At 45.6% G+C, this 19895-nt stretch overlaps 2 protein-coding genes across 4 annotated transcripts in view; both read left to right on the forward strand.

Annotated features, from left to right (window-relative positions):
* Positions 1-7037, forward strand: part of traf3 (TNF receptor-associated factor 3) — a 30432-nt gene extending 23395 nt beyond the window's left edge. For both annotated transcript variants that reach the window (XM_063183726.1, XM_063183725.1), the window contains 3 exons: positions 3012-3152; positions 4491-4665; positions 5371-7037. In XM_063183726.1, the coding sequence (XP_063039796.1) occupies positions 3012-3152; positions 4491-4665; positions 5371-5942 (888 nt within the window). In that variant the 3' untranslated portion in view covers positions 5943-7037. The remainder of the gene's footprint in view (positions 1-3011; positions 3153-4490; positions 4666-5370) is intronic.
* Positions 7038-8121: 1084 nt separating this feature from the next.
* The window catches only part of ehd4 (EH-domain containing 4), a 32438-nt gene continuing 20664 nt past the window's right edge, over positions 8122-19895 (forward strand). The window contains exons 1-4 of one of the 2 annotated variants that reach the window (XM_063183738.1): positions 8122-8553; positions 8754-8993; positions 11748-11924; positions 16392-16489. In XM_063183738.1, coding sequence (XP_063039808.1) covers positions 8764-8993; positions 11748-11924; positions 16392-16489 — 505 coding nt within the window. In that variant the 5' untranslated portion in view covers positions 8122-8553; positions 8754-8763. The other variant, XM_063183737.1, reaches the window with a different exon arrangement.

Consider the following 19895-nt stretch of genomic DNA (forward strand, 5'->3'; position numbering starts at 1 on the left):
AAGAAGTAAATCATGTTATAGAAGAGTCTGGAGTTAATGAGGACTGAAGGCTCTTCCAGAGACTCTTTAAGTATAGAGATATGCCAACATAATAGGTTTCTATGGGCACCTAATATGACCAGGTTCCGGTCTGCCTAAAAGGGCATGTCATAATGCTCCTAGCATTGAATAGAACAGTCCTCAGGTCTGCCTAGGTCTGCCTAAAGGGGCATTTCCCCCCCAATAATAGAACCAGGAAACAATGGGCCAATGGAACCTCTCTCTCTCTACTCTCTCTGGGTCTTCTATTAGATGATTTACCCCCTAACTTAACCTGGTTTACACCTGAACCAGCTTCTCAGTATAGGCCCCTGGTATATGGATATTGTGGGTGGGTGAGTGGGTGGATATGTGGTCGACATGGTGGATGGGTGGGAGTTATTGGGTCAGGGTTGTGGCTGGAACTGGTGGGCAGGTATAGAGCAGTGATCCTTCAACTGTGGCCCGGGGCCCGCTGAAGGTATTCCAAGTGGGCCTTGAAATCATTTTCTATGATATGTTGCCGTTGATTGTTTATTTGAGTTGTGTTGTTCATTGGGTCAGAGCTGGGCCCCGAACATTTGTGGAAAAGGCATGTATGGAGGATGGGTGGCAGTGATTGGGTCAGGGTTGTGGATGGATGTGGTGGAAGGGTATGGTGAGTGGATATGGAGGATGGGAGTGAGGGTGTTGTTAATGGTGATTGCAGGGGTGGAGCCCCTTTATACAGCATGTTGGTGTTTAAACGATTCAGCAAGATTTGGTAGATTTGGAAGTGCCTGTACACAGCTGATACGGATAATGCACCCTCATCCCTGGTAGAAGTGCCCTTGAGTTACTGAAATAAAGTGAAAGTGAAAACCCACCTGGGAAACTCCAACTCCCATTGTCACATGGGACATGTGTCCACAGCACACACCGAAATTGTATTTATGCCTCACCCGTGCAAGGGGGCAGCCCTCAATGGTGTCCCAAGGGAGCAGTGTGATGGGGCGATACCATGCTCAGGATACCTCAGTCATGGGGGAGGATGGAAGAGAGCACTGGTTAATTACTCCTTTCGTCACCTGGCGGGTTGCAAGTCAAAACTTCAACCTTTGGGCTACAAATCTGCCGCCCTAACTGCTAACCCATGACTGCCTCATGGTTACTCCATGGTTGAAGTGCCCTTGAGTAAGGTATCAGAACTTGCAGTATAATACTATTCTGTGCATGAGCACTCTTTTTTTTCTTCTTTTTTCTTTAATACTCAAAGTACTTTTACATACCACCATGAAGTAAAAAGCAGGTTTGTTTGTGTGTTGTGGACTGAATGTGTTGTTTGTTATGGGATGGTTTTGTCTATTGTATGTTTGGAATGGAGGTGGCGAAGTTAGGTGTATTCATTTGTGTTTTGAGAAGTTAATGCTCCTTTTGTGTTGATGGGGGAATCCTCATGGCTTTTGTACTTGAGGTTGGGGAGATGTGTGTTTGTTGACTGGTCAATATTATTTTTGTGTGTTGAATTGCTATCTTCTGTTTGACTGTAAATGTTTACTTGAATCTGTGAAACGGCTCTTTTGTATTTTGGGTTCGGCATCCTTTTGTGTGTTGGGTGGTAAATATTCTTGCTCGTGTTTAGAGTATGTACATGTTCTTCTTCTTGTGCTTGGACTTGGGTGTGAAAAAAACAATCCGACCCTTCAATTCTTCAGCCAATTGTAAATGTTTCTAAGGAGTGTGTTTAGGGTTCTTTACTTGCTATTGCCTCTAGGTGGTGTGAAAGATGGGGACTAAAGCCCACATGTCTTTTGGAACCAGCTGGTCAAGAGAATTTAACTCTTTGAGGACTAAGGAATTTTTGCAAATCTTTCTTGAATTGTACTGGAAAATTCCACAGCTTCCATTGAAGTCTGTTTCAAAACATCCCACAGAGTATTTCTGGGAAACTGAATAGCCAAAATCTTGAATTCTAATCGTGAGTTCTAATCAAGTCTACTGCATATGATCGTACTACTCAACGGGCTGCTGTGGCAATATGAACAGACACTGTTTGGATCTAGCTGTTTTGCTCGGGAGAACATTTGCTTTGTTTTGCTTGGGGGCATCAGGTGTTTGGGGATGGGGGGGTGTGCTTGGATGCTTGAGGTGGTCGTGTGATAAACATTGCATTTTCAATACTGTAACAATAATGATTACGCTGCCTGTTTACTGTCCCTGTTCCATTAATGAGGTAGTAATGTAACAACTATGTCACACATCATGTATTTGCTTAAATGCATTGTATCTTACTGTAAGGCTTAAGTGTAAGTACAATGTAAGTACATAGCATTACATGTTCATACATAGGTAGACTAAAAAAGACATGGTAAAATAAAGTGTTATGAATCTCCAAATTTTGTGATGGACCGGATCCGACAAAGTGCTGAGCACTGCTCCGCAAAAGTTCGATTTCATTGTTTTCAATAGAACCCCGCACACTGGCGCCGATGTCCGCAGAAATTTGCCGATGTCGGATAGCGGTTAGAGACAAGTTCTATTATGTCGGCGCCGGCCATTGACTATCAATGCTATGTTCGTGTGATATTGGGTTTTGGGGTCTGTCAGAGCCAATGTGGTGTCGGAAACCAATGTGCGGCCGGCCTAAGGATTGACCACTTTAGGCTGGGTCACCTCAGGGTATAGAGTGGCCAGGGGCATGAAACTCCTGTAGGTCCTCAAAAGTACACCTGTCTTTGTACAAAAGTACCTGTAGCCTACATTGTCTTTGGAAGGGTTGTATGTGGTGTTGCTTGGAGGTCTTTATTTTATTTTATAATGTGATTGGTTTTTGTATTTCATGCTGTGTGTTCAGAGCTACCGTGCCCGTAAAAAAGGTCTACACACACGCCAATGCCAGATTTTTGTGATGTAAAAAATGACATTAAGACAAATAAAGACAGGTGTGTGTAGACGTTTTCTATATGTCTTCCACATACTATATCTGTGTGTGTGTGTGTGTGTTGTGTGTTCAGGTGGAGGATGTGAAGGGAGAGCTGCAGGAACGCTATAAAGTGCTGCCGGGCCTCAACACTCGCATCACAGAGCTGGAAACACAATACGAAGACATGAGGGAGAAGAACCGACAGCTCGAGACCAAAATAACCGGCATGCAGGTGTGTGTGTGCGCGTGCGTGCGTGCGTGCGTGCGTGCGTGTGTGTGTGTAAGAGAATGCTAAGATGTTGTTAGATTGTCTTCCACCCAAATAAATGTAATTGCCAAGCTGTGCTACAGAAGTAAGAAAAGTGCTAACAAAAGTAATGGTGAAAATGTTTTACTATTCAAAGGATTTTTAGGTTTCCCAAAAAGTGAAGTTCAGATGTTGAAAGTGCAGATGCCCACATAGGCTCCAAATTCAGGCAATAACCTACGTTTTTGTTTTGATCTTCAAAGAACCATTATCTGATTACTGATAGAAATGATTGCTGAATTAGATTACTGGTTCAATCATTATCTCACTTTCACAGAACTGAAAGAGAAACTGTTCAGACAGCATTTTTTTAAACAATCTCTTTCACTATTACATATTCGGTAATCATGGTAATAAATTCAGGAATCATGAAAAATCTAATTTAGAAAATGTTGTATTTCTTGTAATCTTATTGTGTTACAACAGTAAATGTGTGGAAATTACAGAGAAAAGATGCAAACGGTTAAGGCACCGCACTGTTACGCCAGGGGACCCGAGTTTGATTCAAAGCCAGGGTCATTTCCACATCCTCCCCCATCTCTCACTCTCCCACTCATTTCCTGTCAGACTCAAACCTGTCCTGTCTGAATAGAGATTTTAAAAATATCTTTAAAGAAAAGAAAAAGAATCAAACCGAAATATAAATAGCACACTCCACTTTAGAGTGTCACTTTATCCTGACAGTGAAAAGGACATAGATAGGAGCTGTGCCAACCAGGTTACGGGAAGATGCCGCCTAATCTAAACGGTCGGAAAGCGGGCTGATAAAACAAGACTGCAGGCCGTAGCTTGTATGTGAAAATGGATGTTGCATTGTTCAGAAAGATTCAAGAATGCATAGATTTAGAAGTGCGTGTGTGTGGGTGCGCACGTTTCTGGCTGTGTCTCCATCTGTGTCCAATGGTACAATGAAACTGTTGAGAATGGTATTGTATGCAAATATATCTGTCTGATTAGATCCGTATGTCATGTTTCCACTCTTCAGAATGATGGTGTATGCATAGGTCTTGAACTGAGTGTGCGCGTGTGTTCGTGTGTACCTTTGCATGAGCTCATGTCTTTTTGTTTGTGAGTCTGTGCAACTACACTGTTCAGAATGATCATGTATTCTCAGGTCTTAAACTCTGTGTGTGTGTGTGTGTGTGTGTGTGTGCGTGCGTGCGTGCGTGCGTGCGTGCGTGCGTGCGTGCGTGCGTGCGTGCGTGCGTGCGTGCGTGCGTGCGTGCGTGCGTGCGTGTGTATGTGTTGTGTTGACTCGTGTAGAAGCTGATGAGCAGCCACACAGAGAAGCTGCTGGAGGTGGAGCTGGAGCTGTGCACGCTGCGGGGCCTGCGGGAGGAGGTGGAGACCCTGCGCTCCTCACTAGAGACCATGCGCACGCGGCTCAACAGCCTGGAGCTGGCCCGCGGAACCTCCGCATCCGGCACACACACGCTAAGTCAGTACACACCGCCAGACCTTGGATTATAATATTAGTAGCATTATTGTATACCGTATCCTATGGCTTGAGCTCAGATAGTAGCTAATACCAGATTTAATTACCTAATTGTATCAGAGCAAGTGGCAAACCTCTAAATAAGAGAGCCTCTGTGGTTGATTTTCATAATTATCATTATTACTATTATTAATCGTAATCAAAATGTATTTATATAGCTCAATATCACAACTATACAGTTGACTGGAAGTACTTTCAGACACACATACACATTCTCACACCAACTCTGGAGGCAGCCTCGAAGGCTTCGATTGTCCCATGGTTGGCATGAAAAAGTGCACACAAACAGACACGCAGAGCTGAACAATGAGATGTACACCTAACACTTGCAAGTAGACTTTGAAATTGCCATAGGTGGAAACTTCTCTCTTTTTGTGCGTGTGTGTGTGTGTCCGTGTGCGTGTGTGTGTGTGTGTGTGTGTGTGTGTGTGTGTGTGTGTCCGTGTGCGTGTGTGTGTGTGTGTGATGCTGTCAGATGGGTGTGCACATCGGAATTAATTTTGCAGCTCCTAGACAGTAGTAGCAGACAACATGTCCTACTGTGTGTGATGTTGTCAAAACTACCATCATCAGTCCATGACTTCGGATTCTAACCATCTTGCCCTGTGTGTGTGTGTGTGTGTCTGTGTGTGTGTCTTGTTCCCACAGGCTCCCTGGAGACGCAGGTGACGCGGCACGACAACATGCTGTCCATGCACGAGGTGCGCCTGGCCGACATGGACCTGCGCTTCCAGGTCCTGGAGACGGCCAGCTTCAACGGCACGCTCATCTGGAAGATCCGCGACTACAAGCGGCGGAAGCAGGAGGCCGTGGCCTCCAAGACACTGTCGCTCTACAGCCAGCCTTTCTACACGGGCTACTTTGGCTACAAGATGTGCGCGCGCGTCTACCTGAACGGAGACGGCATGGGCAAAGGCACGCACCTCTCGCTCTTCTTCGTGGTGATGCGCGGCGAGTACGACGCGCTGCTGCCGTGGCCCTTCAAGCAGAAGGTGACGCTGATGCTGATGGACCAGGGCGCGGCGCGCAAGCACCTGGGCGACGCCTTCAAGCCCGACCCCAACAGCAGCAGCTTCCGGCGGCCCACGGCCGAGATGAACATCGCCTCGGGCTGCCCGCTCTTCGTCACGCAGACCGTGCTGGAGAACGGCACCTACATCAAGGACGACACCATCTTCATCAAGGTCACCGTGGACACCTCCGACCTGCCCGACCCCTGAACGCGCATTTCAACAAAAAAATATTATTGGTTTGGTTCAGGGGCGGGGAGGGCTGCGTTTTAAGAAATGTTGACCTCCTTTTGTTTGACCAACCCTTATCCTGGCGATGGGGGTGAACAAAGGTGGTTGGAGAGAGGGGGTGGTGATGGTGGTGGTGTGGGGGAGAACTAAACCCACCCATCCTTCTTAGCCACCATCCCCCTGAAGGTTAAAACGAAGCACATGCCCCAGCTAGAAGGTGAATGGAGAGGGATGCGAGTCTCTGTGTGCACTGTACTTGGGACAGACATGGAGGAGACGCATAAGGAAGGCAAAGAACGAGTGAAAGATAAAGAAGGAAAAGAGGAGGGATGAAAGTGAATTTTGAAGGGCATGTTGGTTTCAATGAAGGTCTTGCAGCAAGTGTGAATAGATAAGGGGGCAAAAGGCGGAGAGTCGAGTCTCTCTCCCTAACATAGAGAATGTTTTCTTGCGTGTGCGTGCGATTTTGTGCACAGTACTTGCACGTATGTATATGAGCGTGTAAAACGTACATGGGAGCTATTGCTGTGGCCCCGTCGTTGGCAAAAGCATACAGGCAAAACCGGTGGCCTGCTTCAGAGTTTGAGATATTCAGAGAAAGAGCGGCGCGGGGGAGGGAGAAAAAGGAGGGAAAAATGCATGATGATTGGATAATGAAGACCCTGAAGTCGTTATCGTACAAAACCTCTTGGTAATCACATTGTTATTCGTTGTATATTGGCTTCAGATGCAAATGCTACTAATAAGACGAACTTCTGTACATCGGATGAGGCCTATAGCTGTGTTTTTTCGCTCCGTGATGTCGCCGTGAGATTGTGTGAGCGAGCGAGTGGCTTGCCCCCCAACCCCACCTACTGGTTTCTGGTCGCCACTGCGGCTGCTCAGGAGTCAGCCCAGTACAGTTGTGTAGCCGGCAGTCCAAGAAGTGCCGTGATGATAGATCGTCGTCCCGTCCTGTTTTCAGTGCTGTTGTGGAGTGCCCATGTCTCTGTCGTGTTAGGTGTCGTGACCTATGGTGTTTCATCAGCTGTAGGCAGGCTATGGGGTGGGAGGCGGAGGGTGGGGGGGATTGGTGGGGGTATGTACTACAAAGGGTGAAGGAGGGTTTTTTGAGGGGGAGGGAATGGGTGATGTGGTGTTGCTTTCCCAACGGGGTGCACTGTACTGTTGACCTCTCAAGGTGTCCAAGGCCTGAGTGTCGGTCATGACTGAGAAGAACTGATTCATCATTCATGCACCCGCTACCCCCTAGTTCAGTGAAAGTCAATCCGTTTGTTTATTGTTCTCTCTCTCTCTCTCTATCAAAAGACTTTTTTTTGTGCAGAATCATACAGACTTGTTGGCGAATTTATGCAGACTCTGTGTAGACTGGCCTCATCGATACAGTACTTGCTCTACTATCCACACTCATTATTATGGTAATGTTGAAATCTCATGGATGCTGTGCATCGGAATCTTCATATTTGTTTATACACCCAATTTTTATTTTTTTTTGCCTCTTGATTCCAGCCATGCGAATGAACATCAAGTTACGTTTTCATCTCATGGTGGGAAATATTATTTGCACAAATGTATTGTTTGAATGTGTAACACATTAAAATGTTTTTTGAAATACAAACCTGAGCCTCTTGTGTGGTGTCCTTATTATTAACACGAGTTTCTCCATCCATCTATTCCCTTTAAAGATGGCCATGACACATTTATGTCAAATCTTTATGACGACAAACTTTGAAATATCTGAAGAAATGAGTCTGAGGTTTTTCTAGAGATTGTTATTATGCCTATTGTTTGTTTTAAAAACTGTTGGTTCATTATCCTTAATAGTGAACCCATCTGTTACCCTTTAAGCGTACTTGTTTGATGTGATTGTTGTGTGAATTTCCTGCACAATTTTGCCATGTGGTTGCAAGGTAGATCACTGCTGATGAACATACTATGAGAATGCAGCTGTGTGGATTTAACAAGACAACGCACGTTAAGCTTGTGAAGTTGTTGGTCTGTTAGGGCTCTAAAGCAGATTTTAATCTTCTGCCAGAACCTGTAGGCCTCCAGGGAAATTCCCCCGTCGTTCAATTGCATTAACACATGTGCTCGGTAGATGGCGATGTGGTACAAGAACCACAATGACGCAATGTCGACTCCTGTCGTCTCCAAAGTGCAGCTGCGCCACCTGGTTTGATGTCTTTGTATATTTTTCTCCCGTGGCGTGGTTCATCCAGGGTATTTTACATTCTTTTTAGTGTCGTCACAAATCGAACTTAGAGGTTTACATCTGAAAATGTACTTTGAAAATACATTGTAAACAAACAATGTTTTGAAAGTATTGGGTACTTAGTCAAATGTTTACTGTTTTGCAGTAACCTAGGGGAGCACGCCCTTTACGCAGCTACGGACATCTGTAAAGTGTCAAACGTTAGGGCAATAGATTACTTAATATGGTTTTGCTTTAAGTACTTTGCCAGACCTGAGGAAATTCTGACCGAGCGTGCAGCGCATTTAGACAGGGCTGTCCTCAGCTTTCATCCAGTAGTTTTCCTTGTTGAGTGTTCAGATGTTACGTCATAGGAAGGGTGGTGGTCAAGAAATTCAGGTGAGAGTCAGTGCGCACACGCACCCATACATAACGGGAGTGTTTCGCTGATACAACGGAGGGGTCTGTTGCATGTGCCACGTTACCCATCTGCATTGAGGTTTGTTGGGCAACTCACACCACATCTATAACGCCGCTTTACAGCCTTAAGAAAAAGGGGAAGTTGGAGACGTAGATTCCCTATTCATCTATTTTCAAAGGATCCTCATCATGTTCAGTTGGGCGAACAAGGAACAAGGAGGACGGAGCAAAGAAGGAGATATGTTTCAGACTGTGACAGAGGGTCTTCAAACCCTTTACACCAGAAAACTACTGCCCCTGGAAGAAACCTATCTTTTCCATGATTTCCACTCGCCTGCACTTGAGGAAGCCGATTTTCAGAGTAAACCCATGGTATTACTCGTGGGACAGTACTCAACCGGGAAGACAACATTTATAAGGTAGGCTACCTATTCAGTGACGCGTAATATGGGCTACAGTAACTGCTGGATGTAGATGACGTAGCAGCTATAAAAACTAGCGAAAACTCAAACGGGTTTGGGGCACTGTGCGCTCCCCAGGATGAGTAAGCATAAACAGTGCCCCAAACCCGTTTGAGTTTTCGCTAGTTTTTATAGCTGCTACGTCATCTACATCCAGCAGTCGACCTGTTGCTGTGCCTACCAGCTGTTCTGTGATGTCAGCCAGTGGAATAGGTTGTCTACGAATGACACCATGAAGTGTTTAAAGCCCAATAGAGTATGCCTTGACATCATTCATCATCGTGTGGATAATGAGACATGCATTGGCATTGTATGTCTCATCATCCATATGGTTCCATCCACATGCACTTGATTCAGACATCTGATACCGCTCAACACGCACGTGACTAACCTTCAGCTCCATAATCTCATGTTCTGTCATCTGACAGAATCGAAGGGTAACCAGTGAACCCCACATCTCCAACGAGGACTTGATGTTTTTGTCATTATTTGAACAAGCGCTGAGAAGTAAACTGTGGTGAACATTGCGCGTGCGGCTAGGCTTCTGCCTGCTGTTGATAGATAATGGCTAATGGGTGTGTGTCTCTGAGGGTGTGTACCTTGGCTTGTTTGAGAGTTCCTGTGTAGTGTAAGGTTACCGAGAGCCAGCCGCACACAATGTGTAGTTAGGAGGTCGCGAGTCAGGTGAGGAGTGAAAAGGTAAACCGTGCTTGTCCCTAGTTGTTCCACTGACTGAAAAGCCAGCTGCTAAATGTATCATGTCCAGCTGTGTGTGTGTGGCTGCACTTGTGCATAATGCCTTCTGCAATAGTGCTCTTTGGCTGCTCTACCACTCTATTAGTTACAACAAACTCCTTCTTAGTTTTCCTGGGTCGCTCACCATATTTGGGTTCAAAGCTATTTAGAAAGGAAGTGCTGGGTCATATGATAGGCCTACTGCTTTTTATGTGATTCCACCTACGGCGAATTCCTCAGCCGCTGCCTCCCAGCCTCATTCATATTTCATCACAGGATTGTGCAGTTTCAGCCAAGCTCGAGCCAGTTCTGAGAGTGTGCGCGCGCGCGAGAGAGAGAGCGAGAGAGAGTTTGTGTGACAGCAAGAGGCAGCAGGACTGTGTGTGTCACTGTCTATTTTGTGTGTCACTGTTTTCTTAAAGGCTACACGTTGGGCTGTCGTTCGGCCTGACCTTTTGACACGAAGGAATCCTGCCAGGATATGCTAAATTCATTGCATGCTGTGTGCACGTGCAGTCAGAGACAGTCGTGTTTGTGCACCGTTGGATGTTGGATGTGCGCAAAGGGAGTTTCAGGAAGAGGCGATTGACAAATGGTTTTGTTTTCTTCGCCTTGTCCTCTATCCTCCCCTTTTTGCACTTGATGTGTTTGTCTTATAAAGGGGTCGGGGTAGGGGAACCACTCACCTTGCGTTCTTGTAAGGCTTTGATGTGAGCTGACAAGCAAGACCTCAAGTCTCTTCAAGAGCACACAGATTCATCAGCTCTGTGTCGAGACTGTGGCCCGCATTAATCATATTATCAGGAAATGGAGTTATAGCTCCCTGACCTGCTCATCCGAAGTGGACTGTTGGAGAGCCCAGTCTCCATGGGGCCATAGTCTGTTTATCTGTTAACATCCCAGGAGTCAGCCACTGGCTCCTCAGACCATTTGCCTTGTCAACACGGAACACTGTTCCCAGATCTGTGGTACAAGTACATTATCATGGGCAAACACGGTTCGCTGGGGCTTGGCTATATCTGGCCTGTGATCTGTGGTGCTTGTGGTAGAGAGTAGTAGAGTAGAATGTCATTTATTGATCCCGAGGGAAATTGAGGTGTCCAGTTTCATTCATGCATAGAAAAAGCAGAATACACAAGACGCTACAAGAATAGAAAAACAGAATTAACAAGACATACACACATCATTGGACATTGGGTTATGTCTTTGTAACAGGAAGAAATGGTGGATTAGTGTGGTATGAGTTGAATGAATGTGCAGTAGGCCAGAGTTTGGCAAGTGTGTTGTGCTGTCCGGCTTCACAGAGCCTTGGGACATTTATGAGTGAATGACAGGAAGGAAGCATGGAGGGAAAAATGTGATGTTGTTCACCTACGTTTCATTGTTCTCTGCTGGCGTAATGAGTTTGTCTCCTTAGGAATTTCTTATCTCTTTTCACAATGTGTCATGTCCTCATTACGAAGCCCATTTGGTTTTTTAATTCATGCGGTCAGTGGTCATTTTGTCACCGCATTAGGTTATTCCCACACATTATCAAGATCGCCGCTCTTTTAAAAAACCTAGGACTGTTCTATTTTCAATGTGTTAGTGTACGCTGACGTGTATGTGTGTGTTATGATGGTAATACATGTGAAACATTTACAGCGTGTGAACTTACCAATGTGTTGAGAGTCTGCTTAAGCTGCTTAAGTTTAATTCCGTATGTGCATTGTGCAGTGAGCCATTGCATTACATTATCCATACTTAGCTGACTCTTTTATATTCAAAGTGACTTACAGTTATTACAGTGTATCGGCTACAGTCCCAGCAGCAGGCCAATGCCTTGCTCAAAGCCATTACCTACTTGTTAGGGAGGGATTTGAACCTGCAACCTCTAGATCCCTAAATGAATCCCCTGCTAAGCTACCTTTGGATCCCTAAATTAACTCGTAGGCTAACCCATATCTCACTGATCTCCCTGGTGTGTGCTCCTCACAGGTATCTGCTGGAGCAGGACTTCCCGGGCATGAGGATCGGCCCAGAGCCCACCACAGATGGCTTCATCGCAGTCATGTACGGGGAGAACGAGGGCGTGGTCCCTGGAAACGCCCTGGTCGTGGACCCCAAGAAGCCATTCCGGAAGCTCAATGCCTTCGGAAATGCCTTCTTGAACAGGTAAAGAGGTTTTTTTATATACTTTTTTCAGAGCATTTTTGCCTTTATTTCGATAGGACGGTGTGAGAGACGACAGGAAGTGAGTGGGAGAGAGAAATGGGGGGAGGATCGGCAAATGACCCGGGCCGGAATCGAACCGGGGTCGCCGGCATAGTAACTAAATAACTTCATTCATTCATTCATTCATTCATTCATTCATTCATTCATTCATTCAACCCAGTGCCCTACCGTTAGGCCACGGCAGGGCCTTGAACAGGTAAAGAGTTAGGCTATACACTGATGGATACGACTGAAGGACAGAGGGGACACTACACAGTACTCTCATGATCACATACGTGCACACACGCACATGCAAATAAGGTCCTAATGAGTAACTATTCTCTGTCTCTGTCTCTGTCTCTGTCTCTGTCTCTGTCTCTCTCTCTCTCTCTCTCTCTCTCTCTCTCTCTCTCTCTCTCTCTCTCGCTCTCGCTCTCTCTCTCTCTCTCTCAATGCTGGTAGTCAGATTCTCCTTCAGGCGATCGTAGGGGTGAAGTCTGCTGCATATGTACTGTACTTCTCTCCCTCTGCTTATGTCACTCTTCTTACTCAGCGGCTGCCTGCTAAAGGAAATCTGCTCCCACATTTTCCACATGCTGGGCTGATGGCACTACAGTGGGTTACCCTATAGGCTCCAGCATCTCTTTGGCCTGAAGAAGGGACCATCAGTGATTACAGTAAACACACAGGCTCAGTTATACTGTGAAACAGGCTGAGGTGATGACTCAATCTTTTTTGTTTGTTTGCACATGATGGTGCACAATAGTCAAATTGTTACGGTGCCCCCCCTAACCAAGCTGCTGCCACCTAGTGCCTCTACTCCATTCCATTCCATTCCATTCCATTTCGCTATGACAACAAAGTGAAATAAACCAAAGCTGCTGCATCATCCTAGTCCAGTGATTCTCAAACTTTTTCAGACCGAGGACCACTATGTCCCCCCAAAAATGTTCAGGGACCACCTGTCAACTTTCACAGTTGATGGGTGCTAATTTGACACTGCTAATTTCAATGAAGATCACTTACTTTTTATTCACAATACAAGCCATTCTTATTGTGGTGAAAATGAGACTTCAGCTATGTTTAGCTTTGTAATAATGTTACAAATATAGCCTACTGCTAGCTTGTCTTGGAAAAGTACAAATCCCCCTGCGGACCACCTGAGCTCTGTCGCGGACCACCAGTGGTCCCCGGACCACACTTTGAGAATCACTGTCCTAGTCCCACCACCACCACGCAGAGGTGATTCAAGGGTAAGTTGGGGCCCCAAGTGAAAATTCAAAAGAATGAACATTCACAACAAATCACCACTGCTGTAGTTTAAAGTCTTAGCTGTTATTCACCATCTTTAGGCTTAGGGGCCTCAAGCGGCTTCCTGCCTAGCCTGGTGACACGAAGCCCGTCTGCCACCATGTCCAGTCATTTTAACCCTAATTTTGACTTGTGCACTCAACACCACTCACCATCCAAAGGGTTATCTACACCGATGTGCCCTCAATAGTGCACAGAGGATAATCAGTCCTCCAATGTCCATTTACTTTGAAGGTGGTTAGACGCACTCACCACACTCACCACCAGGGAAGCCGACAGCGGGTCGGCCCCAGGCAGAGAGGGGCCCCAGAATAGGGTCCTTTCAGATTACTTTGTCCGGGGCCCAGCAAAAGCTTTCGGCAGCCCTGCTCACAACTCGCCACCGAAAGCCTCATCTGAGGAGATGCTCAAAGATGTTGTTTATCTCCAGATCTGCCTCCCGATTGCGTAACAAGGGGAGACGGGCAGTGGTGTATACACACGCATCCAGTGTCAGGTCAGTTAGCAGGGTTTTCTCACAAAGTCGTGGTTTAATAATAGACACGCGGCTTCCTCTGTGGACGCTTGTTTGTGAAAACAAAAAGTATTTGCGAGGAATGCGTATAGGTGGGCGCCGTTTTTAGATGTTCCTCTCGCTCACTTCATCACTTCCTCTCGGGACCCTGCCTTTGCTCTCGGCCCTCTCAGACTCTTTCCATAAACAAGGTACACCCCTCTATACACACACACACACACACACACACACACACACACACCACTGCACCCCAACCCACCCATGTTGGGTGTGTGGATGAGAGAGCTGTTTGAGTGCCCCTATGGCACTGGCGGCAGGCGGTGGCTGGCACGTGATGAGAAGTGGAGTGGTGTGGAGGGGAAAATAAGGGTAATTTTAGCAGCGGGATGTTCAGTCAGAGGTTTACAGACAAAGTAAGTGTGTGTGTGTGTGTGTGTGTGTGTGTGTGTGTGTGTGTGTGTGTGTGTGTGTGTGTGTGTGTGTGTGTGTGTGTGTGTGTGTGTGTGTGTGTGTGTGTGTGTGTGTGTGTGTGTGTGTGTGTGTGTGTGAGTGCGAGACTGTTTTAGTTTGTGTACAAAGGGACGTATCTGTGCGGGGGGGAAATGAATAAGTGCTTCTCTGACAGCTCCCCCAGTGGAGGTCAAAGGCGTTCCTGGCGTAGGACCTTTGCTCTTCTGGAGAGGAACCTCCTAACAATACACTTTGTTTCCCCTACTCTCTTCTGTGCGTCACGCTCTGAATTTGCAGCGTGAGGTGTTTTTTCGTTACTCTTCTTCCTTTTTTCGCCTCTCTGTCTCCTCTTTCCCTCGCCCTCCCATCCATCCATCAAGGTCGTCTGGTTGAGTCATTTGCCTTATAGTTTCCCTTTTATTGAGAATATGAAACTGCAATACTGAAGTGGCGCTCTGTGACAGTTCTACTTTTTTTCTTATTTTAGTGCATGCAACAACCAAGTGTTGTTGAGTAAGAGAACAATGTGATGTTGCAATGTTCTTGGGAAGCAGTTCAGGGTCTAACCGAGGAAACAGGGAAGCTGTGAGGCTACAAAGAGCAGCCAACTGTAACACATGGCCTCAGTGGTATGGTTTTAGAATTTCAAGAAGTTTTAAAAGTGGATTCCACATTTAATTGCATGTTTATTGTCGGAGTGAGATCGAAATAGGCAAGATGGGGCTACCTACGGTATCACACTAACCAGGTCATATATAGTGGCTATAAAAAGTCAACACATCCTTCTTCAAATGTCAGGTTTTTGTGATGCTCTTTTGAGCTCCATTCCCTTTAACACATATGAACAGGTCTGTGTAGACTTTTCATAGGCACTGTACATGTATGGATGTTGAATGAGAAGAGATTTTCTGATGGCGTATGTTCATTTTTTTAGCAAGATCTTTAATAGGAAGATTGCAATGGGGAGGTACTAGACTGCATGATCGCTCGGCTCAGTTCTAAGGTGGTATGGCTAATCTATAATGGGTGTATTACCAAACCTTGGGGTGTAGGCACCCAAGTCAGTGCATTTGTTTTAGAGAATAGAATGCATTAGCAGACCTAGTACCTACTTCAATGTGTTAAGATGGTCTGCTATATACATGTATCTATCTAGTATTTGAAGTAAGAGTCAAGGGTCTGTCCCAGACAATGAGGAAGCTGTGGTGTCGGGAGACGTAGCCAACTGTAACATGCCACAAGCGTCTACCTCAGCCAATGGTTTCGTGTTTAGAATGTTTCAACAAAAGATTCCAAACTTTATTGCATGGTTTCTCTCAGTGTGAGATTTAAATAGACAAGCTAGGATTGCTAGCGGTATCAAGTGTCACAGTGAGTCGGATAAGATTTGCTAATGGAGTATGTTGACTTTTAGTAGCCTCATAATGCACACCGTTCTGCCAGTAAAATGTTGTACTAGTCATCAAAAAGACTTAACTACCATAGCATTACACTGTTATGACCATATACAGCCTTCTGTGCTACATTATGACTTTGACACTGCCAGTCTGGTCACCACATATAACAGGGTCCTTATCTTAAGAGTTTAAGACGCGGCTTTATACATTTGTTGTTACCAGTATGGTAATGACCAAGTCGTGGTGCATTACTAAAGGGCCTGTGTTGTATCATAGTATTGTAGTGCTATGGTAGTTACATTTCAATGTCTATTACAGCGTGCCACTGGAGGTACGGCGCGCATTAAGGGGCTACGAGTTTAAGGTCTATATGGCAGACTCTGTCAGGCAGAGGTACATTGCAGCATCGCTTTGCTCAGCTCTGAGGTTGTTTGGCTAGTCTCCAGGTGCATTAATCTACCTCAAGGTGAAGACTGGCCTGCTATTTATTTTCATCTTGGATGTACTGCAAACAACCTTATTACCCTTCTCCAAAACATCCAGATGAGTATATGCAGCTAGTTAGCTTGTCCTTGGCTTTTTTTCCACATATCTGTAAAGGTTTTGTGTTTTCCTGGTAAAGCAGACAGGAGCAAAATGAGTAAGCGGAAGGTGGAGATCAACTACCATGTGGACCTGACACTGCTAACGAAATGTCAGCTGTCCAAATAATGCTGAGTCTGACATCTGTTCTGTCTTGTCATTGGCTGGTTTTAGGTTCATCTGTTCCCAGATGCCCAATCAGGTGCTGCAGAGTATCAGCATCATCGACACACCCGGAATCCTGTCAGGAGAGAAGCAGCGTATCAGCAGAGGTGAGTCACAGACGGTGATGTCACACCAATACGCAGTGTCATACCATCAGAACTACTACACCCATTCATAACCAGAGATGTACTCAGAGTGTGCAGACCTCCACCAAGGAAGATGTTTGATTGAACATTTGACCATGTTAGACCCTTTTTTTTTCAAGTCTGTCTGCCATGTTTTTGCGGAGTAATAGAAATAGGAATGTCAAAATTCGACCCTATCCCACAAAATCCTGAATCCTGATCGTGATCTGGAATACCACCAAAATGTAATCAGTTGTTCCTTTTGTCGTTTCCAATTTCAAAGCACAAACTGTGCATAACTTCTTGAGTTGTCCTGCTGACACAGACAGACAGACAGACAGACAGACAGACAGACAGACAGACAGACAGACAGACAGACAGACAGACAGACAGACAGACAGACAGACAGACAGACAGACAGACAGACAGACAGACAGACAGACAGACAGACAGACAGACAGACAGACAGACAGACAGACAGACAGACAGACGCAACCTTTGCGGAGGTACTGATAGATAGCACGTAAACCAGCAATGCATTGCACAGTTTTCTGTTCTATGTACCTTGTGTATCAGATGTATTGTTTACATGTCATTGCTCATATTTATAATGTATGAGTGATGTATATGACACAGTGACTCGTTTCCCCCCCTGAGAAGGCAATGCAATAGAGCATACCACTGTGACACAATACAACGCAGCACAATGTGATGCAATGAGAGCAGAGCAGCCAAAACGATCTGTCTGCCCTTAAGCCTGTCGCTGCATTCCTGGCCGGATTTGGGTTATGTAGTCCAGTGTGAACTATCGAGCCCCCTGATGAGAACATGAAGTGGCACTTTAAACAGAGGACGTTTCAGACCAATGCTATTTTAGTTAGTGTTTTTTAATCAGTGTCACAAGACACTAGTCTAATGCCCCTCTCTCTGTCTCTCTCTCTCTCTCTCTCTCTCTCTCTCTCTCTCTCTCTCTCTCTCTCTCTCTCTCTCTCTCTCTCTCTCTCTCTCTCTCTCTCTCTGTGACCTGGGGCTGTGCATATACCGGTAGCTTATTTCACTTGCAAATCAGCCATCACTTTCCAGAGGACTTAAAAAAACTCTGCTTCTTTCAGTGAAGTCTTCTTGAATAAACACACATACACACACACCCATACCTGTAATGTGGGTTTGCTTCAAATGATTGCCAAGTTACTGGCATGTGTTCTCTGCATTACCTGCTCACCTCACAGGGTATGGGTAGGGGTTTCCCCTCGGTGTGGAGATTGTGTAGTATTTATAGTTGCTCTCTTTTATCCATCCATTTCTTTTATCGATATTGGGTTGCATTCTCAGTGGCTTTTTATAGTTTTATTTTCCTGCAACGTAGTACGGCCTAATATCTATGTCAACTTGACCCCCCGTGGGAAGTGGGTTTTGTATTCGTTTCCTTTCTATTTTCATCCGTTCAAATAATCTTATCACCTGTGGTCATGTGACACCGACCTTAGTCATGTGACTGTCACGCCTTTGTGTTCACACAAAACACACTGGCATACCACCAGTGCAACGCATCAGCCGAATCTTTCAGGAGAGGATAAAAAAAGCAGAACTAGAAGGACCAGAATGGCATGCTCTTTTTGACTGACAGGAGATTGTAGAAGTGAAGTGAAGTGTTTTAATGGAAAGTGAGAAGTCTTAGCTGTAGTTAGTTGACAGGCTACATCTTAAGGGTACATTTTTTGGGACTTGTTTTATTTGTAGAACTTTTTTTGCAGGGCAAGATGAAGTATCTTAAATAAAATGTGTAGAAAGATGTTTGATGGTGCAAACCAGACCAGTTGATGTGATTGATGTCTAATGAGAAGTTATAGGCTGTGTGATGGCTTATGTGTTTTCAATGCCTTGAATTCCAGCAATAGCTGTCATGAGATTTATGTTTATGGGTGACACTAATCCTCCCTAATATAATTTGGAGGGTTAAACAGTCCAATTACAGCTCACAGGTCAAAGTGAGTAATAAACTGTTGAACTGGACATTTCTTGGCACAGTTTATCAATCGAAACATGGATAGTTCCCTGTGCTCAAGTTTTCAAAACGGATGTTTCAGACTAATAAACTGAAGGAACAGATAGGCTTTCATACTCCCACCACTCACCTGAAGCCAGATGGGGCCCCAGACCTCCTCTGTTGGATGGCACAAACAAGCCTCACCTCAGTTGTAATCCAGGTTAAGTTAACCTTGAGGTAGTGGTAAACCACCTAATACAACACCCTGCAGTCCTTGTTTTCTTAACTATATGACACATGGGGACTGTCTATTAGCAGATTTACCATTTCAAATATAGCCAGGTTGATCACTTAACCATGTTCATGGGATACTCCCATGGTGTTGGTTGAAACTGCTTGTTTTTTTATTTTCTTGTTTGATATGCCTCATTGCCCCAGCATTAAATAAAAGGTTTGAGGCCTATTTGTTACTCTTCCCGTCTCCTGGCAAGAGTAGCCTGAAGTTGGACCAGTGGCAAGCTCTCTTTGTTTAGTGTAGTTTTCGTTGACTGCCTGAATGCCCTAAGAGATGCCTTTGCCATCTAATCTCTAATCTCTTGCCTTGCAAACAAACACTCATGCACACGAGGGTGCAGCAGGAGACAAACAAACATGCGCACAAACACACACACACACACACACACACTTTGTCCCCTCTCTCTCTCTCTCTATCTCTCTCTCTCTCTCTCTCTCTCTCTCTCTCTCTCCCCCTCTCTCTCTCTCTCTCTCTCTCTCTCTCTCTCTCTCTCTCTCTCTCCACATATCCTGTTATCAGGCTGGGCAGCCACGCTTTCCCTCCTCTCCCTGGTGGACACGCGATCTTGAGGCGTCCGCCCCCAAACTCCAGCTGTGGATCACCCTTCATCACCTCCTCCCTAACCTCCATGCTTCTCTCTCTTTTTGTCTTTCAAATTCCTTTTCTCTCTGTCTTGGTCTGTCTTGCTCTCTCTGTTTCTCTCAGGGGTGTTTTCTCTTCCTCATTTTGGTGGTGTGTGGCAAGAGGCACCTGTAGATGCACGATGTTGTAGAAGTGTGTGTGTGTGTGTGTGTGTGTGTGTGTGTGTGTGTGTGTGTGTGTGTGTGTGTGTGTGTGTGTGTGTGTGTGTGTGTGTGTGTGTGTGTGTGTGTGTGTGTGTGTGTGTGTGTGTGTGTGTGTGTGTGTGTGTGTGTGTGTGTGTGTGTGTGTGTGTGTGTGTGTGTGTGAGAGAGAGCGAGAGAGAGTCTGAGTGCACAGTTTAAACCTGTGAGTGTGTGTGTAGTGAGTGAGTGTGTGTTTGTGTGGTGGTGGGAGGTGGGGGGTGGACATGGCTTGTTTGAGTTGGCAGCCAGGGAAGGGGAAGACCAGATGAACCAGCACTCTTG

This window comes from Engraulis encrasicolus, chromosome 19 (assembly GCF_034702125.1).
Source record: "Engraulis encrasicolus isolate BLACKSEA-1 chromosome 19, IST_EnEncr_1.0, whole genome shotgun sequence".
Classification (NCBI taxonomy): domain Eukaryota; kingdom Metazoa; phylum Chordata; class Actinopteri; order Clupeiformes; family Engraulidae; genus Engraulis; species Engraulis encrasicolus.